Consider the following 24,365-nt stretch of genomic DNA (forward strand, 5'->3'; position numbering starts at 1 on the left):
AAAAATGCTAAATTTCGGGAAAAAATGGACAAATACTGTCTACCTGGAAAATGATATGAGTTCGTCTTGTCTGAAGAATTGATTTTTTTTTAGAAAAATTCTTGAATATTCCAGACTAAGAAAATTTGAAAGTTTTAGAATATTCTTGGCCTTATCTTAAACGTTAAGCTTGAAGAATTTTGTAAACATTGCATTCGACAAAGCTAAAACATTCTTTTCAGTTAAGCCTTGCGTCCATAGCACATTCTGACTTTCTTTTGATATATAAGATATATGATACTGGTGTGTTGATTTCAATTTTTAATTCATTAGCTTGACAAAAACTGTTCGCCGGAGTTTAAAATTTTAAAGCAGGTCACAGCCACTGAAAATAGTCTCAAACCATTATTGCTCTCAGACTAGAATCAACCATTTGTTAAGTACAACTTCAATACTAACTCGAGCATGGTTAACAAAAAAGAGAAAAACAAGTTAATTGAAGCTAATTTGAGGCAAATCAATGAGACCATTGCACTGTGACTGCTTTTCAAATTCAATCAAGAATTATAAAATATCATGATAAGATAGCATATTGAATGAAGTACAAATATCAATTATTAGTTTGACTAACTTTTCAATGCAAATATAAATCATAAAAGAAAAGAAATAAAAACACAGAAAAGTGCATCAAAAAGTTAATTCAAACTCTGGCTGAGCCGCAAAAGTATCTGAAAGCGTTATTATAAGTTATGGCCAATCATTAGTTACAATCATCAATTGAAAAACATGCCAAAACTGGTGTTGTAAAAATGACTGAAGTTCATTCATTCAAACCATCAGCTTACAATTTATTATTTGCATATTATTTTTAATTGTGGTTATAGTTATCATTAGAAAACATCCATACTTTTTTGTACCACTGATGGTTGGTTTGAGGTAAAACATAGAATAAAGAATGCTTTTAGATAGATATCTATATTGTGGTTTTCAATTGCCTGTGTTTTTCTCATCTACTGTTTTAACTTCATATTTATGTTGTCAATTTTCTAATATTGGCGTGATGTTTTACAACTAATTCAGCGATCAAAAGAGCAAAATTTACTCCGATCTTTTCAGTTTTTGTTCAATTTTATGGTATGACTCTAAGTCAAGTTTAAGCACGAAACCCGCCGTAAACGTAAGTATTCATATAATTTTTCATATTAAATTGAAGCGATTTCTGCTACATAGTATTTTAATAGACTTAGTTAGACACAAACTGATCTGATAATAATTAAGTTGGTCGTAATTATTCAAAAAGTTCAACTAATTTCGAGAATAAGAGCAAAGAACTGCGATTGTTTTCAACAATAATTAATTGTGGTTCCCGCGAAAATGGAAGCTTTTGATTTAGTTGAAAGCCCTGAAACACCGCAAGAGCCATTTGAATCACTGAACACTCGTTGTCATGTCATTTCTGACATAGATAGTATCAAAGAGCTACCTAACGAATATTTAGGACTGGAGCCAATTTTGGAATCCGGATATAATTTGGAATCAGCGCAGTTATCTGGAGAGCTCCAACTAATCGGTCACACCGAGGAATTCAAGGAGTCCCGAACAGTCCAGGAGCTAGTGAGATCCGAGGGTCTCCAAAGAACCCAAGAATCCAACATCAAAGCTCCATATTTGAACGGCAATCATTTGCCCAATACCCAACCCGCCGATAATTCAATCACGGACACCCCAATAAGCAACGGGTATCTAAAAGAAGAACTCAACACTTCAAACCCAAAACTGACGTCAATAACTGAAAGCAAAACTATGGAAAATTCCAAGTCAGCAGTGAAAGCGCAACATCCATATATGAACGGGGGTGTGAACGGATCAACCGGATCAGACCCTGTCGATTACCACAATGCGTCAAATGGCCGAAAGATAGATCTCAATGGCAGCAGTAACGGGTATAAGGTAGACCTAAACATAGCTGACAGACCAAAAGGAAACACGGTAGATGCGCATCAGTGGGATATTGATCAGAGGAAAGTGATAGATTACAAAGTTAGACAACTTGTCTAACAATAACAAGAAATTCGAAGTAGGCATCGCTTTTTATATATCAGATTATTTTTACACTGGCGGTATTAAGCGAGTTTGCGTAATCAGTTTTGCTTAATATCGGGTTCAACCTCCAAACAAAAAATGACCATTTCATAAAATGACAACTCAAGAAAAAGAGCAAAAAAGAAAAAGAACGATAAAAATTTTCGTTTCTAGAAACTTTCGTTTCTAGTGGTGTGGGAAGAAATTTTTTGAGCGGGCGGAGGCGAAGGTCGTTCGTTGTCTTCTTTAAGGTCGATCAAATTAACGTTCAGAGCTTATATAAAATTATCCAATTTAGGTTTTTGTGTTCTTCTAATTGAAAAAGCACACTTTAGAGATTCTCTCCTATTTTGTAATCTATCATACAACGTGAATAAGGGATGACAAGATCAAGAGACTGGGGCGGAAAGTGGAGGAGGTGAGGGGGGAGAATGTGCGACTGACCTTCGGGGAGGCCACTCGCAAGCCCATCAGGACCAGTCAGGACATGGAGCTGCAGAACAGGTAACAGAGCTAGTTTTGTGGGGCATCCAGGCAGTGATGGTGCCTTGGAATCGCATGATTGCGGGTTCGAATGCCACGTGTGTTGCACTGTTTTTTCTACATTTGAGCATTTTTAAGATAGCCAAAGCTTAGGTAACCTTGTAATCTTGTTTGTAATTGTTGGAATGAAGTAGTCCTATAACTTGTAATTTGATCTGTTAAGGAACGAGCATATCAGCAAACTACAACAGGACCTCGCTTTCCAGAAACAAGACGAGACCAACAAGGTCAAAAAAGTGCAGGACAAAGCTGCCATCAAACAGGTACTTTTTTCATCATTCTCATCATCATCACCATCATCATGCAATCTAAGGAGGATATTCATCGCCAAGATTGCAATAAGCTCAAGAAATTACTACAAAAAATGGCCAATTTAATCGATTTTTTTTTTTAAAAAAAATAAGGAAATGTTAAAGAAAAAATTAGTTTCTTCAGCTTTCCTTTTTGAATTTTTTTCTACGATGATCCAGCGTCTCTCTTCCGGAGTTTTCTAGGTACCGCAGTCAGTGTCATTTGACAAATGTGATGAAGAAAACTCTGGAAACAAATTGGCATATTACCTCTATTAAGCATCAGTTAATAAAAGTTAGAAGTCAAAACTCGATTAAATTTGTTGCCAGAGTGAGTTGCAGTCCCAACTGGAGAGAGTGCAGCGGGAGAGACAGGAGAGTGAAGGGAGGTGGAAGCAGAAGCTGGACATCACCTCCAAGAACCTCACTGCCAAACAGCACCAGCTGGATCTGGACAACAAACGGTCAGTCACGTGGTCATTCGTTTGAAAAGAAATTCGGGTTCAGATGCTGCTAAACTCAACTTGCTAAGCTATATTTCTATTACTGGCCACGGCCACTGACCATAAACTGATATGTTGTTAGCTCTTGCGCTATTGCTTCATAGATACAAAGTATATCGCAATGCTGGCCGGACAAATTCGAAACAGTAAAAATTAAACGATTTGTGTAGTTTGAAATTTTTCTAGATAAAATTTTATCAAAGCTCGATACCTGAGCCGAGTTGTCAAATATTGAATTATTCAGGTTGAAAGAAGAAATCCAACTGGCTAAAAAAGAGACCCTCGAAGCCGTTCAGTTGAAGGAACTTGAGCTGAAAGAACTAAAACAACTCCAGCAGGAGCAACTCGAAAGTCTAAGCACCGAATTCGAAGTAGCCAAAAGCAACTTCGCTTCAAATACCGAGCATGAAGCAGGTCAGAGGATCGAAAACTTGAAAGCCGAAAGCAAAACGTTACTAGCGGAAGCCAGAAAAAGACAAGCAACAATCGAGACTGAAAAAACTGCAATCGAGAAAAATCTGAACTCCCGCGTGATTAAACTAGACGAAATGCTGATGAAGAAAAACAGAGAAACTGAACAACTTTTGAGAGATTTGGACCAAAAGCGAGAAATTTTAGAAGAACAGCATCGATTGCTGAACAAAACCCAGACTGATTTCTACAACGCAAATCAAAGTCGCGCGGAAGAATTCGAGGCAAAATTAAGTTTTGAAAGGCAGAAGAAAGCTGAAGATTTGGAGGCGGCCAGGGAAAACTTCGTGAACATAATTGTCAGCAAAGATGAACTTATTTCAAAATTTGAGGCCGAAATTTTGAGTGTAAGGGTGGAAAAGGAGAACAATGAGAAAAAACTAACAGGTGTGCGTCTTTCTTTACAAATTTGTTTCAATTTTCTATAAAACAGAAACAAAAACTAGGTTTGAACCAGGATAGCCGGTTACTGTGCAAGTAGCACAGAATGTTCCGACCATAGTCTTAAAAAATGCAACAGAAAAGTTTTTTCAAATTATAGTCATTTTTTCTGCAGGGTGCGATAAAATGATCTGAACAAAAAACTAGAGCTTAAGCATATTCGACTGTCATAGATAAGTTTTTGGAAAACAAATTTTGTAAAAATGACAGGAAAAACAAAAAAATCAAAAACTTCCAAAAAAACTTTCAAAATTTTCAATTTTTTTTTGCAGTTTTTTTGAACTTTTGACATTTTGTTTCCAAAAAAGCGCTAAAATACTAAAAAGAAACTAACTTTAGTCGAATAGAATCAAGTTTTACCGCTTAATTAGGGCAACTGTAAGCTTTCAAGCTATAAAATAGACACCAGCATGTTCTCTTCACCGGGAAAGTTTTTTGAAAATTTTTTATGTTGTTCGAATTACGACTTAAAGGTCTTTAAAATGGTACATTACCAAGATCACTCCGATGATTATTTGTGGTAGCTGAGATGCGTGGAAAACAAAAAAAAACAAAAAAAGAATTAAAAAAAACAAACACACCCGAATAAAAAGTTGCTCACCATTTTTCAAATGGTGGAACATTTTTTTGCTGGTTAAAAAAAACTCAATTAGCAAAAATAGTTCATCAGGGAACTAGAGGAAAATAGGACTGAAGGATAGCGAATAGCGTGGAAAAGAAAATAATCATCGGAGAGATCTCTCTATTCGCTATCCTTCAGTCCTACTTTTTTCTTTCTTTTTGTGGCTGAAAACGGACTGGCATTTGTAACTGAATTTGACAGGAAAAGTCTGATGTACCGTAATGTGAAAGTCTGATGTACCGCAATGACTTTTTTCACTTCCCTCTTTTTCTCCACTGAGTGTATTGAAGCGCAATGTGTAATGTATTTCGAAGTTTTTCAACCTGGCTCAAGACTGTTTGTTGTTTTCTGCAACAGTTTTTCATCAAAATGAGTTTCATTTTGAAGAAAAAACATTTGAAAATTTTAGATGTTGTTTTTTTTTCTTTCAATTTGGTGGCTTTGTGTATTGCCTCTCTGTCAAAAACTTCATTTTTTCAAAAGTAATGAGCCAAATTGAACTTTTCTGTAACAATTGTTTTGGAAACTTCACATAAGCAGAATAGGACTGCAAAAAATACAGTTTTTTTTAAAATAATTTTTCTAATACCCAATGGGAAATTTAAAAAATAATATATCAGAGCTTATTAAGAAACAATTTGTATGAAACAAATTTCATTACTGTTATGAGACCAAACCGTAGAACATAAACCCGGAGCAAAAATAGGACTCGCTGATTATCTTTCAAGGCACCCGTGTTTAAATCCTCAACCGATTAGCACCTACGATAGTATGTTTACGGTCGCGAAAATTAGTAGAATTAGATCCGCCCTCGGATTTAGAAATAAACTCGAGTCTCCATCGGTAACTAAAAATAGACGCATTTGTAATATATCGAATAGAAAGCGACCGGTAGAGGGCGAGCGATCATGCGACGGAAATTGGACCAATCACAGAGCGACGAATTGCATTCCCGGCAGCTCAATTGAGTTTAGCAAAAATTCAGTTGGGACTATTATTGAAGCTAACTTTGGTTACTCAAAATCTTTAAACTCGCCAATAAACATTAACAATTCAAGCAATTTAATCATGGAAAGGAAACTCAAGAAATTATTGGAACGACACCCTAGCATTAGCAGTAGTGATGATATAGAGGAGATTGATGTAAATATACAGGCGGTAACAACAGAAGTCCGGAGCACGAAAACCAACACCATTATTTCTATTCCGTCGGTTTACCCTGGTGAGAGTTATCCACCGGTCAATCCGGAAAATAAAGTCATGTCTATTATACCAAGAAATTGTAAAGTAGTCAGCAAACAATCCGCTCTTCCCGAATTATTTTATCTTCGATTTATAGAATCGCAATACCAGTCTGATCCACAGTTACAAGCTATTATCGAGTTAATTAAATCTAAAGACCCCCAGTTACACTCGAAAATTGCAGCAATGAGTAAGTAATTCGCACAGTATACTCAGGATTTCCACGTAAGAGACGGATGCCTGTGGATGGACGAGAGGCTAGTGATCCCTAATACTTTGCAGACGGCGGTGGTCAATAGACTCCACTATTATCACCACGGGAAATCCAGCATGATCGACGCCGCTAAGGACATCTGGTACCCTCACATGTTTCGTAGTCTCGCAACTATCGCTGGGAATTGTCCGGAATGCACATTAGCGGGTAAAAATTTGAAAAAAATGTGTTCAAAGGACGATATAGGGAAAATACCTGAACCAAAAGAGCCGAATGAATCAGTCCAATTGGATTTTTGGGGACCCATTAACTACTTGAAGGAATCTAAAAAGTATGTTTTGGTGGCGGTGGACCGGTTCTCTCGATGGCCATCAGCTATGGTCTGTAATTCGAACCGTTCGGATAAAATTATAAAATTTTTAAAAGCCTACATAATCGCTCATGGAATTCCCCGCCAAATCAGAGTTGACCAGGGAACAAACTTTATGTCTAAGGAAGTTAAAACATTCTGTCATGAACAAGGAATTGAAGTCCTCATTTCGCCAGTGAATGACCATAGAGCAACAGGATGTGTTGAGCGCACGATTGGTAGCATTAAAAATTCAGTGCTGACGTATGCGCGGGAGGATAAACCGGAACCCTTGGATCGAATGGTTGAAAGAGCCCTCGGAGCCCTAAGATTTGTGAAAAACCCATCCCTCAATATAACACCGTTCGAAGCGCACCACGGCCGGGAAGCTAATACTGTCCTCAGGAACTTGACTAAAAAACCTACGTTACGGAATCTAAATTGGGAAAATGTAATACGATCGAAATATGAATGTTTAGATGAACGAGACCCGATAGCTCAAACAATGCCGAAGCCGATGGACACCAACTGGGGAATCCGATCGGATACTGAGTATGACCGGAAAAATAGACGGGGACCACTGAGATTGGCCGAGGAACAGGCAGCAAATCAAGATGATGAACCTGGGATTGCACGGGCACCAAATGACCCTGTGGAGGTACCACCGGCAGTGGTAATGCAGAGGACCGGGGAGCGAAATATGAATAGATATAGACCATTAAGGTCCAAAATAGTTGATCAAACTGAACATACTATTAAAATGAGTAACGGTGCGGTGCTTAGGAAATCAGGAGTAGCGCTCAGGAAGGCCAAAGTTCCTAAAAAGCGGATGCCGGGAGGACCATTACCCACACCGCCAACGCCGTGGGATCTGAAAAGGAAGCTCAAATTGAGACAACACCAACCGGGCAGCTCAAGAGGCACTAAAGAAAGTCAGCAAACGATCATGGGAAAGGGAGCAAAATTCCAAATTCTGGAATCCGCAGAAAATTCCGACTCAGAATCGGAGGACCAGTTACCACTGAGTACAACCATCCTAGTGGCGAAACCAACAAGAGGGCGAGAAAACGGTGGAGAAGATGGACAGGGACCATCTAGTGGGGGACGGGATCCAGTTCAACCAGAGGCCTTCGGGGTTCGTCCCAGTAATAAGGAGACGGAACAAGGAAACATGTTGGCAGGTGAAACAGGAATCCGGAATGACTGGGGGAGAACAAATACCGAAGGAGCCGAACCACAAGAAACAATTACCGAAGGAATCGAATCACAAGAAACGGAGCGCGAACCACAGCAGATATCAGTAACCGGGGGAAAGAAACGGGGCCGGAAACAACGACTTGTTTCCTATTCTAGCCAAGATTCGGCCAGCTCGTTGGATGAAACAAGCTCGAGACGTTCGGGCAGGAAGCGGACCGCAGTGACCAAGATGGGGGGGGTCATGATTGACAACATTAGAAAAACGGACAAAGCCGGAGCTATCGAAGAAAAAGAGTGAAAAGATGAGGAATAAAATGGAGCTCAAAACAATCTATAAAACTTTGCTAAAATGGAAAGGTCCAGGGAGAGGGCATGCTGTGTACCAGCAAAAACTCAAAAGTTTGTGTTTAAAAGAACTGTAGTTGATTTGAAAACTTGTTATTAACCCTATTGTTTACGGTTAACATTGGATATTGGATTTGAGTATTATTTATTACAAGGAGGGAAATGTCATAGTATCTAAATTTAGTTCATGTTTCAATTCTAGTCGTGTTATCTATTTCAATTATCTGTCTGGCGCTAACCGGTATTTAACCTTCGGAGTTTGTCTGTCACCTTCGGATGACAGCCATCTTATTGTCTCCGACTTACTTTCTGAACTACGGTTTGCTTATTAACAAGACATTTAATTCATACATCCAAACCGTCTTTTCACAGCTTATTAAGAAACAATTTGTATGAAACAAATTTCATTACTGTTATGAGACCAAACCGTGGATTTTTGGGTTGCAAGCGGATTTCACAACACGGTTGGACGAAGTTTTTTATGGAATCCATAACAAAGCTAGTTTTTTTTTGGTAAGTTTTTTTTCGCTCGTTGTAGATTCCACAAAACTCCAAATGTAGCAACAAATTTTGCGTTACAAGTGTTAATTTGTGGATTACGCAACAATTTGGTGAATAAAGTCAATCTACAACTAAGAAAAAGGTCAAATTTTAACCCGATTTTTGAAATTCAATACTAAATTTGAAATCTATGGTATCAATTATGCTGTCACCACCTTACAATAAACCAAAAATAATTGCAAATACAGTTGTGATTGAACTTTCCGTGCTATTTGCCCAATCGGCCATTTTGAAAAAACGCTTAATTTCAAGAGGCGAAACGTCGCGCAAAGGTTTCAGTTTTAAACGAAGTGATTTTTTTTCCTTTGAGACATTAGAAGTCATGATTCGGAGAATTTTTGAGAATTAGTATTACTCATTTGCGAATGTTTTAGACGAAGTCGAACAGTTGTCCTCAAAACTAGACCAAGTTCGAGAAGAACGAAAAACGGAAGTTGAATTGATCAAAAAACAAAACTCAGAGCAGTATGAAAACATGAGAATCGATCTGATCAAACAAATTGATAGCTTTAAACACGAACTAGAACAGACAAAACAGTATGCCGAAAAGGAAGAAAAATCCCACTCGGCCGAAATACAGTTAATGACCGATACTCACAAATCGCAATTGGATATTCTGAAACAAAGCATGTCAAAGGAAATAGACATTTTGAAACAACAGAATGTTAGAGAACGAACAGAATTAGAACAGCATTATCAACAAAAAGTAGATCAAATTTACAAGGAAAAAATGGAGTCTGAAAAAGTCAAAGAAGCTAGCCAGGCCGAATTAGAAAAACTTACAGTTTCGAAGAATATGTTTGAAAATATGAAAAATATCGAAATAAAGGGGCTAAAAGACCAACTTGAAACTATAAAACGTGAAAGAACGGAATCTGAAGCAGAATTTACTCGAAACCTGAATGAAAGAATCCAACAGAAGGACAAAATCTTGGCCGAATTGAAATCCGAAAACGAGAAAAGTGTAGCGCTGCTCCAAAAAAGTTTGGAAGAACAAAAATCAGAGTTCGAAAAAAAGCAGTTTGAAATGGAGCAGGTTGTAAAACAGGTGAAATTGGAGTTAGAATCTGTAAAAGCCGAAAGCGACACTATTTGTAAGCAAAAAGAGCGACAAATCGAAAAAATGGATATCGACTCGAAATTAAAACTGGAAACGGTCGAAAATGCTCACAAAACTGAAGTCGAAGATTTTAAAGTTAAATTAGCCCAGCTTGAAGAAATGTTGAATCATGCTCAAAAAATGTCCGACGCTGAAATTTTGAAGTTGAAGACTGAGTATGAAGCTACAAAGCAAAAATTGACCGAAGAAAAGAACTTCCTGATCGAAAAATACAGCCAAGAAGTTGACGAACTCAACCGAAATCATTTCGATATTGTTAGAGATTTACACCAAAAATACGACGAAGATTTAACTAAGCAAAGAAATGAAATTCACGACCGAGATTTGAAAATTAAAGATCTTGAAGAGCATGTTCGCATTCAAGACGAAAACCTAGCCGTACACGAGCGAAATTCAAAGTGCGAAGTAGAAATTTTGGAATCGAGGAAAAAAAGAGAAGTTAACAGTCTGCTGGAGGAAATTGCGACTAAAAACAAACATATAGACCTAATCACAACACTACACCAATCTGAGTTGAAGCAAAAAAGTGAAAAATTCAAACTTGAAACTGAAAGCTTAAAAGAGGAAATCGCTAATCTGGAGCTGGAAAGTCTGAATAAACTGGGCGAAATAACCCAAAAACACATTGCAGAACTGAATTCGAAAGATGAAAGTATAGCTCAGCTGAAGTTGATGATGAAAGAAGTGAACAGCGAAAAGGAGCGTGAAATATCTGCATGGAGTGTGAAATTTATGATGCAGCGTGAAGAATGGTGTGCGAACGTGAATGAACTGAATCATCAGCACTTAATCGATCTCAAGGTCAGTTGAAAACGAATAAGAAAAAAAGAACGTATCAATTTTCTACCTAAATCAAGGCTAAAAGTGGCTAAAAAGGCTGATGTGTAAGGATCTAGACGAGCGTAAAGCAAAGAAAAGTACAGCAGTTTCTCAGATAACAAAATTTTCACCATTTAGCAAAGACAATGTTTTTTGTTTCGTGGCGTTGTTCCCATTCTTTCGTGGCGTTGTTCCCAAACTGATCAGACAGAAAAATTGAAGGATTTGGAAATATCTAGGAATTTTTTTAATCCTCCGGAAGTTCGTCGGAAGTTTTCCTTGTTCAAGAACAGTCTTTCTCAAATGAAATAACCGGTTTATATGCAGGTGAAACAGGAGGAGATTGAGGGTCTGAACGAGAGAGTGAAGGAGATGATGACGTCACACGATGAGGAGGTGGAGAGACTGAACAAAGTGGTGGAACACTACAGGGAGGACTTCGAACAGGAGAAACAAGACATGGACAGGTGTGTATTGATGGTTATGCCGACAATAGACAACCCGCACTGGAGTTCCATTGATGGAAGTCGGTTAAATTTGTATGAGTTTTTGAGTTTTATTGTCAGCGTCTATAAAAGTGAAAATTAATTGGTCATAAACAAATAAAAATGGGTTTTATTGCAAATACTACTTATAATAAAACATGAAAATTCCTAGCAAATCAATTATAATCGATTTTTTTTTCATTTTTATAGTTAGAGTCAATGAAACTCCATTAGAAATGATTTGTTCCCGCTTTTTTGAGATGCTAATTTCAGCGCACACAAAGTCGTGTTCATCTGTTGTTCAATTTCAGTTTTTTTTCTGCGCAACTTTGATTTTTGCTACTCATTTTATGTTATTGAATTATGTTGTTTTCAACCGTTTTCTGGATTTTGTTTCAAAATTATGGAAGAAGGGGTATTTCGAGAGCAAGCAAGCGCTAAAAATGGCATTTTTTTGTCAAAACTTTCCAAAAAAGGGGTCAACAATGGCTTTTTCAATCTTTTCTTTTTTTTAAATTAACACGATGTTGGAAGAGATATAATTTTGAACTTCTTTGTATATATTTAAAAAAAAAAAAAAAAATTGTTGTCTTAACGCTTTCATCAGGATGCGGGGGGGGGGGGGGGGTTCGAGGTGTCACATTTTATTCGAGAGGAGCTTTGGTTCTGGTGGAGGTGGCGGGGGTAAGGTGGAAAGAGGCAAACGTTTTTTTTTGGTGGGGGGGGGGGGGGGGGGGTGGGTAAAGAGGCAAATTGGCAAAAGTGGGGGTAGGTGTGTAAATAGAATTGTTTTGCAATGTGCAAAAATTTAGATTTAGGACATAAATTTGATAAAAGCAGAAATTTTTGCAACATTTTACAGGACGCGAAACAAAAACAAAGTGGAAAAAATCCACTTTAATTGATTTTAAGTGGATTATAATTAATCATACATAAATTTGATAAAAACAATGAATTATAATCGTTCTTTTTTCCTCTTTTGTTGTCAGAGTGCAACATGGGAATTGATTATTTCATTAATGTTTTAGAACACAAAATTCATTATAATGATTACTTTTCACTTTTCTTAGACACTTCTTAGATCGCGCGAAGAATTACTAGGCTCCTCAATTTCGGAGAAAAACTCAAACAAAACTTTTTAAGTTATCAAGGTCGGTGCTATTTTAGGGTCGGTGCTATTTTTAGGGTCGGTGCTGTTTTTGGTCAAGATACAGGGCAAAAAATGCCCAGCAAAACTTAAAAAAACAAAACTTAAAAAATTTCGCGAAACTTTAAAATTCTTTCATAACTCTGAGATACATAGGCAGTGTTTCTAATTACGATAGTAAACAATTTCATACTTAAGATAAAACCGGGGGTTGAGAAATTAGACGATAAGCAAATTAGACGGAGGTACTTAAAAGGAAATTAGACGGCTTTGCAAAACTGCAATTGTGAGAAAAGAGACGAAAGTGAGAGAAATTAACTTTATTTGCACACAAATTGCGTTAGAAAAATAAAATTGTTTGTAGACAACAGTTCAATTTCGGTGGCCAAAACTTTACAAGTCAATCATGCATAATTTATTCAATTCAAAACTCTCCTGTAATATTCAGATTTGACATTTTATGTTCATTTAAACTAATTGTTTTGATAGGTATTGACATTTTATGTTCTTTTTGTATTTTTGAAACTTGACTCTTAAGAAACATTTGTGTTGGCCCTTTCCCTTTCGTCTAAATTGCCAGATCTGTAAAAAATAAATTCCGTCTAATTTCGTTTTTGTAGCATCCGTCTAATTTGTTTATCGTCTAATTTCCTAGGCCCTATAAAACTACCTGTAACTGTTTGTTTATTACTCTAGATGCTTATTGCTTTATTTTGGATGCAAAATAAAGCAACAAGCAGCCATTTAGTTTGACAGAATAACAAAAAATTTTAAATTTTCAGTGATAACTTAAGCTATCCGAACAAAAAAAAACAAATTAGAAAACCCTAGAGGCCTCATTTTCAAATCGGTTTGGCCTGAGACAAAATTTATGGGAATGATAGTTGCTATTAACTCTATCATAATTAATTTTATCATATTATATTGAATTTTACATCAAAAAAATATGCAATTTTTTGAAAAGATTATATCTGTTTCATCAGATTTTGTGTTTTCATCGGTAGAAATGTTGTTGTTTATATTTTTGATAAAAACACCAATGAATAACACGTTTAATAATGCTCTTTTTTCTAGGCAAAATAGATAATAACAATTTTACAACTATTGTTTTTTTGTTTTAACTGAAAATTTTTTTTCAACTTACTGACCTTTTAAGATTCAATAAATATTCGACGAGAAATTAAATTAAGAAAATAGTTTTTTTTTCTGATTAGAACTGACCAACATTGCTTAGTTTTTTTTGTCAAACACTGAGTGAATGAACTTTGTCCCTGCACTATTCAATCATTTCAGAAAAAACTCAAGTCTGAAATACAGTTTAACTTCTTTATATTTTTGTCAGAATTTGTTAGGTGGAAGTCTGACTACCTAATGGGTCTCTGCTCCTCTTCACAATGTGAGAAAAACTATCAACCTAGAAAAACAAGTTAGAACCGCGTGTCAGAGTAGTATAGCGTTTCGAGAAAGTATAGTTAGTAACGTTTTTCATTCAAAAAATGGTTATTTTGAACTATGAAAAAAAAACATTTTAGCAAAAAAAAATTGTTATTCAAAATTCATATAGCGCCTCGCTCTTCAAAATCGTGAAAGTTAATAGAGCAATGCATGAAAAAATAATTTATTTATGTAAGACGAATCTTATCAATTGAGGCCAGTGGATAGATTTTAGCGCTTTTCAGGTCCTATCCCCACACCGCTCACAGAAATACGACATATATTTGAAAAATAGGAAAATTAATTTATTATTTTTTAAAAAACTGTGATTCGGAACCTTTTTTGCTAATTGCACAGCAAACTACTACTCTTGATCAATATTGTCTAAAAAACGAAATCAAAGAAATTTGGACAAAAATTTGCATTTGTTTTCAATTTGAACTATTTCTTTTTATTATCTTTTAATTTTTTCAAAATCAATTTGATCAAAAAATTCGGTGCTGTGGGTGCAGTAGCCGGCTATCCTTGCCTATTTTGTTTATTGCGCTGACCTTTTTCATGGACACACCTCATAACTTTTTCGTTTAATATTGGACTGACCCGATTTTGACGAACATGAAAAAGCGAAACAAAAATCGTAAAAAGTTTTGAAAAAAAATGATTTTAGATTCCGAGAAGACCTGCGAGAAGAAAAAGCGACCGAAATGAGACGTCTCACTGACCACATTGCAGATCTAAACGACCAGAAAACTTCTCTGCGTGAAGAGATGCTCAACTTGGAAAACCAGCTGGAGGAGAAGTTCTTCCAGGAGATGACAGTGCTGAAGAGTAACTTCAACGGTGCCAGGGTGGAGTTGGAGCAGAGGATAGATGAGGGACAGGTGGCACTCCAGAACATGACTCACGAGAGGGACATGCACATTCAGGTACCACTTAAAGTCAGACCAATATCACCCATAGTAAACAATATCACACCCCCCAGTGGCTGTAGGGGGTATGAGATTGTTCACTTGGTCATTGTGGGGAGATTGTTGACTCTGGCCACAATGTAAGTCAGATAAACATCACCGAGTATCACACGACTGATATGGCTGCAAAGTTTGTCCGGAAACTAAAAAGTTAACGGAATTTAACCATGAAAATAATTGAACTTCCAGGTTTTTTTTATAGCATTTAACATCTGGTACCGCTCTTAGAAATGATTTTTGTCAAATAGGGTCTACTAGAAAAAACTTCAGTTTGTGAATGAGTGAATGCGACCTAGTTTGCTGAAAATAACATAAATTTTTTTTTAAATAGTTTTTCTGCAGTTGAAATCAGTATTTTTTAAGGTATCATACGGCGCTGCTTTCATATAAAATCATCAGTGCTTTCGTTAAAAATCGATGTTGTGTTTTCAGGAGGGTGTGAACAAAGACAAACGCATAAGCGTCCTGGAAGGCGACTTAGCTCGACTGAAACAAGACCTCGAAAACAAGATCAACGAGATGAGCAGAGAAGTTGCGAGACTGAACGAGGAAAAACGGGTCTTGTTCGAACAACACCAAAAAGCGATGGATGATTTGTTGGAAGAAAAGCGTCAGATGGAAATTGCAAAAGACAAAGAACTTCAGGAAACAAAAATAAAAATGACCGAGGAGATGAAAAAAATGAAAGCGGAACTGACTGCAAAAATAAACCAACTTGAAGAAACAAGAGCAAGTTTGGACCTCGAAATCAAAGATTTGAAGCAGAAATTCACTGCGATGGTTGAAGAAAAAGATAACGAGTTGGCTAAGTTTACAAAACAAATTAACGAAAAACATCAAAATGAAATGAACAATTTGAACAAACAGCACTCCGAAATTTTGAACAAAAAAGATGCGGCAATTGAATTGTTGAACGAAGATATGAAAGGGCAAAAAACTGAATTCGAAGAGCATTTGTCGATACAGAAATTGAATTTTGAAAAAGTTATGAAGGAAAATCAAGATTTCATTGAAACTCTACAAGAGAAACATAGCCTTGTGTGCAAAGACAACGAAGAACATATTGAAAGTCTCAAAGTAAACCTTCAAGAAAAAGAGGAAAACTATGGAAAACTGTTAAATGAACACGAAGCAGAGCTAAAAACTAAGGTTGATCAAATTAAGACCTTGGAAATAAATTTGAACCAAACAGTTGAAAAGTTGACGGCTGCTGAGACAAAAGCGAAAATGGCGGAATCGAAGCAAGAAGAATTGAGAAATATCGAAGAGCAGTTGAAAGCTAAACATGTGGAGATTGGAAAATTGTCGGCGTCTATTAAGAGCATGCAACTTTCTGAGAAAGGTGTGTATTTTTTTTAAAAAAGCTTCAAGAAACAAACGTGCGTTAAGCAATTACTTAGTGTATCAAAGTAATTCTGACAAAAGAATAGGGCTCTTCTACCGTTTCGGCCCTATCTGCGTTTTTTAATTTTTTAACTTTTGTTAGATTAGTAACGATTACTCATTACAAACTTTTTTTATCTTCATATACAACTTCGTATAATAAACAGTTTCAGATTAATGTTTTCATCTGGTGGTAAGGGTGGGTAGGGATGGGAAGAGCCAAGAATAGATAGCTCTACTAGCTTAAGAAACGATAGTAGATCATCTACAAGAATACGGCTTATAGATTGCATAAAAGACAAAATATCTCTGTTTCGAAACAAAGTTCATTCCTTGTAATCCTTGTTGATTTTTTCAGACCATTTGAGCAGATTGGACGAACAGGAGAAGCAACTTGTGAGTGTGAACTCAAAAGCGAGTGGATTAGAGAGCCAGCTGAGAGAAGCTGAAGGTCAACTGAAGTCGATGAAGAAGACTGTCGAGGCACTCCAGACTGACATTGGGGTCAAGGACGCCAAAATAGGTAAATGTAGTCACCAGCAGGCATTTGGGCTGCTAACTTTTTGCAAATGAAACAGCTTTTGAAAATGACCCGAAAATATAAATCTACTAGTCACAAAATATTAATATAAATCTATCAAATAATCTCACTGAATTCGAGATGTTGATTTTCTGGTTGTTTTTCTTGTATATTGGATTTCTTCTGTAAATTGTTAATTTTTCAAGAGGCAAGTTGTTCCAAAGAACAAATCTAAGGAAGACTTTGTTTTTCAAGTGTCGATTTTGACAACTAAATTTTTTTGCTTTAAAGCTGAATGTTCCCTCTAAACATGTATACACAGTAGTTTTTTTCTTTCTTTAGTTTTTATGAAATGGGTCGAGTGACATCATTCAAAAATTCTTTTCAGTCATGATCTCAGAGATTTTTTTGCCGAATTGTAATTTGGAGCGATTAAAGCAACTAGCTCGTAATTAAGCTAATATTTGGTTTTTAGAAGTTAAATACTTAGTTTTTAGCTGCACAAGATTTGTTGCGCTTAATATAGCGCTTCACCAGCGGCAAGAATAGCACAAACGTTTTAAAATGATCCTGAAACATTGAAGAAGAAAATATAATTTTTTGAAAATTTTTTGAGTAAGTTTTCCTATTTTACGCCCGAAAAGAGACTTGTATTTCAAAACATAATTGTAGGTGGAGTTTTGCAGCTAATACGTGTTCCCATTTTAAAAGTTTTAATTTTTCGCACACGCTAAGCTTTCCCGAGCTGACCACGAATGCTTGTCATACAATAATCATATATCGAAAAATGTTTATCATCAAATTTCGTACAGAAATTTGTAAGAAAACTCTACGATAAGCGTTTTTCATAAACAAAAATTAAATGACAAGCATTTTTTCACAAATCAAAAAGTTTTTTTTTCTAGTTTTGCTAAATATTTTTGTGTTTTGACTAACAACACTATAACCAAGGATTTTCGAACACAAGAAACACACTTGCGTGAAGGGAAGAAATTCCATAAATTCCCGGCGTTTGAGTAATAACTGTGAGCTTTTCTTATACAGATTACTCAGATCTATGAACAAAAGCCTCCAAATTTTGTGTAGGGCCTGAAAATTTTCAGCCAAAAATTTTACTAGTCGAAAATTGTGGCCTTATTTTTTTTGACATATTGAAGTGTATCTTATAGTATTTAAAATTTAAAAACATTTAAAATTTCAAAGTTCAATTTGCACAAAAATATCAAGGCAATTTGGTTTCTTTGGTATGAAAAATTCAGCCAGGACTATGTTATAGACAAAAGGAGTAAATTTTTGCGTGCAACTATTTTTTGCGAAAAATGCTCATTTAACCATTAAATTGGTTTTGCAACTGAAAAATGAAAAAAAATCCTTGAAATTGTTTTTTTTTAACTTCAACAATTTTTTATGCAGCACTGTAAAAAAAAGCTTGCCATACAATTTTCATGTATGGAAATTGAATGGTGAACAGTTTTCTCTTACTCTCTCCAAAAAAAAGACTAAAAAAGAAGACAGCTCCAATATAAGCCACTAAGGTATATGCAGGGACCCATCTAAAAAATTTTTGAGAAACGAGATGGTGGATAATCAAAAAATTTGGCGAAATTTCATTCAAGTCGACTGAATTGATATCTCGAGCTCTCTAAAATTACCTGTAAGACAATATTTTGACAACTTTTTCTGCGCCGCAGCCAATATTTGAAAAATGCAAGACTTCTCGTAAAAGGGCGGAGCACTGAATGTTCCAACTGACCTTTAAGGTTGATGGAGTAGTGTTTATTTTAATCAAATAGCACAATTTTTAAAAAAATGAAACAAATTTTTGAGATTTTTTTGAAAATTATTCCCTCACACGCTATGTTGTAATACAAATTGATTTATTTCGCACATAGCAAAGTATTAATTAAACTTATCACAGGTGGATTATATATTTTTTAATTTGAGCACAAAACAGCCATTACTTTTGCAATAATATAAAGTGTTTTCAAAAATTGATAGTTAAAGAGTCGAAAATTGTTTGGAGAAAATAAAACCACCCAGAGCACAAATATTCAATCACTTTCTTCACAAGTCAAAATTGATCTGCCATAATCCTTCTCCGCGTAATCTACACCTGTAGAATGTTTTATTTACTATTTCAAGTTTTCGGCAACTTCCCAAATGGTGTAAAAAGGCAATTTTTCGCAAATGGCTTATAATTCAAGTTTTTAAAAGTTTTTGAAAGTTTTTTTGAAATTAGAAGTTTAATCAACAATTTAATTCACATAGGAACCTAACTACTTTTGATGCCTTGTTCATAAAAAAGGTTTTCTCGAAATGTTTCATCAATGCAATTGTTATTTTGAATTTACGCCATATGCGAAACTTTTCAATTTTATGTCATTTGGGACGCGGCATGTTAATTAAAAATACATCAGATCATCATAAGCTAAAAGTCCAAAACTGTTTTCAACACTAACTTAGTCGTGAGCAGCTTTTAATTTACAGGGGAGAGCCACCAACTAGCCCAACAGGAGAGATACACGCGAGAGGCGAAGGAGAAGAAGGTGGAGGAGCTGAGCACTAAGGTGACCTTGTTGACCTCTGACCTGAAGAAGAAGGAGGACTACGCGTCCGTGCTGCAGAAAAAAGTGGACGACTTGTCCCACGCTGTGAGTTTTCATAATCTTTTTTAATACTAGATAACTTTATAAATCTACATTTTTCAGTGACAATCGCTCATAATTATATTTTAAAAGGAAACTGAGCTTTAGTGAGTTGATAAAGAAAAATTGTTCACTGTCTTTATAAAATGAGACGAAATTTGACTCGTTGTCATTTGCGCAAAAAAAATTAGCTTCCCAATTTGGTTGCATCTTATCATTTATGGTACTCGCTTCCCGAAAAACTAGTTCAATTTTGATTCGAAATTTTAACGCGTTACAAAACTGAAAACAAAAAAATTAGCGTTAGAAATATTTGCTAGGTAACCCAAATATCTGAGTTATTTTGGAGCTATGTGAGTTTGCAGGCATATCCAAGCAATTCTGTTAGTAGTCGTGACTACGAATATGGTCGTAGCAGGTCACGACATTCGTCGGCAACTTTAGACCAGGTATACTTTGTTCAAAACACGCTTCATAAACTCACCAAACATAGTTGTGTTTCCTACATATTTTGGCAGCACTCTTCTTAGCTTTCCTACACTTAATTTTCCCCTGGACTGATTAATATTTCCCCTTGTGTGAAATCTATTGTTTTAATACACGTTTTGTTCCCAGTTTTTTTGAAAAAATAGTTGAATTCTTTAAGTTAAATAATAACGAAGCTTCCAGATCATATTCCTTTATTGATTTCGCTTATCAACTCGTTTGTATCCAAATGATAAAAAAATGTTGATGTCGGCAAAATCTTCGTAAAGCCTGACGCGAAAGTTTATTTTGCTGTTTCTCTAACAAAAAACATAAAGATATGAGGCCGAAAGTTTGTGATTGAATTTCCTCGAAACATTTCACAATTATCATTGCTGCAAGAAAAACTTTAAAAAAGCAATAACAATTCGAAAAATTAAAAAATTTAGTAGTATGAGCTTTTTCTAACGTAAAAGGATTACTCCACAGAATAAATATGCTTTTAAACATATGTGCTTTTAAACATGAACATTACGTTAAAACTACCAGGTTAGTTGCTGAGAAAACTCTATCAAATTGAGCTTCGCATGTAGTCGAATAAATCCTAATGAGTTCGTAACCAAAATTTGGCGTAATACGTTTAAAATAATCCCTATTTAAAAAAAGTTTTAATTAGTCAACTGAGATTTGCTGGCTATCAAAAAATAGGCTCACATTAATAAAAATTTTTCAACAAATGACAAATGACCAAATACTTTTATCAAAAATTTTCAATGACTAGAAATGGCCAAATGTTAGGGTAAAAACATGGGCCCAAATTGCGCAAAGTAGGTTTGAACATATTATTCCTAGTAAAATTCTAAGATTTTTTGTCACTTTTCGTTAATGTCAACCCAATTTCTAGAAAGTAAGCATTCAAAGTATTAATTTTAATTTTTTTTCTAATGACACAACTTTCATAGTTAAACAAGCAGCACAGAAACGTTCCAACCAAATTCTTTAAAAAAAATTCAATTTAGTGTCATTTTTCCGGTGTGGTTTGATAAAAACATTTTTGAATTTTGATTTGACTTTTTTTGAATTTTTGAAGTTTTTGATTCCAAAATGGCCCTAAAATACTCAAAAAAAACAGCGTTACTCGATTAAAACTAAATTAAAAAAGCTATTGCAAGCTTATAATAAGTTAAGCTATAACATATATTAATCAACTCTCTCTAATGATTATTTGTGGTTGCTGATTTTGCGTGGAAAAAAAAACTAAACACACCCGAATACAAAGTTCCTCCCCGTTTTTCAAATGGTCGGAACAAAAATTTTTTGCCTTGCTATTCAATTTTAAATGCAGAGAAAAATGCATAAAAATCTGTATTATGAACATACATAAAAATTGTATGACTATCATTTTCTCCATAAATTAGTAACAATTTTGTTTTGAGGATCTTTTTTTGTGTTTTGACCAAAAACACAAGCACGGAGGATTTTATCGGTAAAATGAAAAAAATTGGGTTTTGGTGACAATGATCTGCATTAAATTTGCAATTTGTTTTTTGCAGTATGTGTTAATGTTTTAAATATCACTCCGAGTTATAACTGAAAACCACTATTGCTTATATATGGCTAGAGAGCATTCACTTCAAAAAATAGTTTGATTGAAAACCATGGCATCTTTTTTTTGAAAGACTAAAGCTTATCTTGCTATGAAAAAAGCACCATAATTTTTTTTGGACTACTTTAAGCAAGCTGTTTGTAACCAAGTAAAAAATGCTTACAAACAGTTTATCTTGCTATGAAAAACGCGCCATAATTTTTTTTGGACTACTTTAAGCAAGCTGTTTGTAACCAAGTAAAAATGCTTATCCTTCATTTTTCATATATGTATGGAACTGTATGAATTTTGTTTTGCTTATGAACGTCAACTTGATTTTATTTAATTAAGCAATGGTATATGAATTTTAATTGAGCTAAAATTTTAAAGATTTTAAATTACTATCTTTCTCCACACCTAAAACCAAACGTTAAAAACTTTGTTGAGAAGTTTATATGAGATCAATTTTTTTCCGTTTTATGTGCTTTTTGCATGAATTTGTGACCAAAAACACAAGCACGGAGGATTTTATCGGTAAAATGAAAAAAATTGAGTTTTGGTGACAATGATCTGCATTAAATTTGCAATTTGTTTTTTGCAGTATGTGTTAATGTTTTAAATATCACTCCGAGTTATAACTGAAAACCACTATTGCTTATATATGGCTAGAGAGCATTCACTTCAAAAAATAGTTTGATTGAAAACCATGGCATCTTTTTTTTGAAAGACTAAAGCTTATCTTGCTATGAAAAAAGCACCATAATTTTTTTTGGACTACTTTAAGCAAGCTGTTTGTAACCAAGTAAAAAATGCTTACAAACAGTTTATCTTGCTATGAAAAACGCGCCATAATTTTTTTTGGACTACTTTAAGCAAGCTGTTTGTAACCAAGTAAAAATGCTTGTCCTTCATTTTTCATATATGTATGGAACTGTATGAATTTTGTTTTGCTTATGAACGTCAACTTGATTTTATTTAATTAAGCAATGGTATATGAATTTTAATTGAGCTAAAATTTTAAAGATTTTAAATTACTATCTTTCTCCACACCTAAAACCAAACGTTAAAAACTTTGTTGAGAAGTTTATATGAGATCAATTTTTTTCCGTTTTATGTGCTTTTTGCATGAATTTGTGGCCTATAAATACCAACAGGATGTTCAAAATTACCACAACTTTTGATTTTTCCAAGTAGCATATGAATCATTTTCTGCATTTTGGAAAATGCTTGTGAATTTTTTTTACTCTTGCGAATCAAAGTGTATTAGTGTGAATTTTCTTTTTTTTCCGACCAAAGTCGCAAATAAAAGTGCTAATTTTAGTGGTACTTTAGAATCGGTAGGCTGCTTTATCAGTATAATACTATATGTGCTTTGACATTTCATCAAATGAACCGTATTGTTAATTCATCAAATGAACCGAAAAAAGTTATTTGTTTCAAACAACAGTACAGTTATAAAAAACTCGATTTCAAAAATTTTCGAACTTAATATATCACGCAATTTTTTTTGAAACGCTTTTTTTTATACATGACTTAGCTTTATGCTTTCCTAATTTTTACATGCAAAATTGTTTCGTTTTGCATTTGGTGCTTCTTTTGCTGCAAGGAATTGGCAATTTATTAGCATATGTAGCAGCATTATCGGTAGCTAGTTTTTGGGGATATTAAGCAAACGTGGCTGAGTGGTTAGTGTGTGGGACTCAAATTTGCTCTGTTATAGATTAGAATCTGACACGTAGGCGAGTTTTTGCTAATTCGAGGCTTATTTCTACTTTTTTTTTCTTATTTCACTTGATAGAGCTGATCTTTGGTCGTGTTCGCTCAAATGTTTGCGAAGCGCAGCTTCGCCTCTGTGTAAATTAGTGTTTTGACATAATGTCGGAAGTTTCATCATTCAGAAACATTTTATGGACAATGGTACAAGACAATGGCTATATGACTGTGCTGGCGAAAACTATGCACAGTAGAAAAAATCCATTCGGTTAGAAAAAAACAAGTTCAAATTATCGACAATTTTTTGTTCGCTGAAGTTTTCCAAACACATATTTACTGGTCAATTTTTATAATTAGCCAGAAAACGTAAGTTGAAGTCTTTTTTTTATTAAGTTAAGAATTGTTGAAGTATTTATCAGTGTGTTAGAATTCGGATGTTGGATTAATTCTCGACATCGGAAATTTTTTTTCGGCTAGCTTATGAATGGTCTTTTATGTTACTTTTTGCGTCAAAATGTCAACCATATATGACCAAATGGAAGAAAAGTGATGTGATCCCGATGAAATTTTCCCGATGAAATTTCCCCGATGAAATTTTGCATAATTTTCAATCCGGTTTTTCAAAGAGTGGCTTTGAATATCTAACAGTTTTACTTCAGTTTTCTTTCAGTTTTTTTTTTAGTTTTCTCCCTTTTTTGTGCAGAAGTTTTATAATTCCACGGCGAATAATGTGTTTTCTTTTCGCCGTAGGGTGCCAGCCTTCCTCCCACCGGCTCCAGAAGATCTTCAGCAGTGGGCGCTTCCCCAAGTTCGACCTACTCTTCGGCATCTTCATCCTTAACCCCCATTGGTCAGTCTCCTTCCGCTACCAAATGGGCCAACCTGAAAAGTGAGGTGAAAACGAAGTCAGCGGTACTAAACAAATCAACAACTGGGGGAATATGATCAGCTCAAAGCCAAAATCAGCGTCACTTGGACTGATTTTAAGAATGAATTTTTTGCTCATCAATCTTCAAGCAATTACTACTAATTTCTTTTTTTGTACCCTCTTTCGTGTGAATTCAAATTAAATCTTAATCAGCGTCTTGATCCTCAAAGAGGGAGTTTTGTTTTGCAAAAAAATGAGGCACGAGTAAAGAATCTTGCTATTTTTGCAGCATATTCTTTTAAAAGAGTGCTACTATTAGATTGCTCTGCAAATTAACACAGTGTTCCAATGAAACTTGTGAGGTTTTGCAAAAA

The 24,365-nt window shown here is 35.0% G+C and overlaps 1 protein-coding gene across 2 annotated transcripts; it reads left to right on the forward strand.

The window, feature by feature from the left end:
• Positions 1–888: 888 nt before the first annotated feature.
• On the forward strand, positions 889–24,206 carry LOC134855108 (golgin subfamily A member 4-like). 2 transcript variants are annotated; one of them, XM_063871504.1, is made up of 13 exons: positions 889–1,156; positions 1,373–1,998; positions 2,438–2,565; positions 2,768–2,867; positions 3,225–3,358; positions 3,642–4,255; positions 9,214–10,760; positions 11,106–11,245; positions 14,512–14,770; positions 15,245–16,154; positions 16,554–16,718; positions 19,203–19,366; positions 23,874–24,206. In XM_063871504.1, exons 2-13 carry the CDS (start codon positions 1,783–1,785, stop codon positions 24,066–24,068), a joined length of 4,572 nt encoding a protein of 1,523 aa, XP_063727574.1. In that variant the 5' UTR covers positions 889–1,156; positions 1,373–1,782; the 3' UTR covers positions 24,069–24,206. The 2 variants fall into 2 exon arrangements, with proteins under 2 accessions (XP_063727574.1, XP_063727575.1); XM_063871505.1 differs by having other exon boundaries at positions 1,478–1,998.
• The last annotated feature ends 159 nt before the right edge of the window (positions 24,207–24,365 follow it).

This window comes from Symsagittifera roscoffensis, chromosome 10, assembly GCF_963678635.1.
Source record: "Symsagittifera roscoffensis chromosome 10, txSymRosc1.1, whole genome shotgun sequence".
Classification (NCBI taxonomy): Eukaryota; Metazoa; Xenacoelomorpha; order Acoela; family Convolutidae; genus Symsagittifera; species Symsagittifera roscoffensis.

Coding starts and splice junctions, on each gene's coding strand:
- LOC134855108 (XM_063871504.1), top strand. CDS start 1,783: ATGGAAAATTCCAAGTCAGCAGTGAAAGCGCAACATCCATATATGAAC. Junction 1,999..2,437: donor ATCAGTGGGATATTGATCAG/AGGAAAGTGATA, acceptor ACAACGTGAATA/AGGGATGACAAGATCAAGAG. Junction 2,868..3,224: donor ACAAAGCTGCCATCAAACAG/GTACTTTTTTCA, acceptor ATTTGTTGCCAG/AGTGAGTTGCAGTCCCAACT.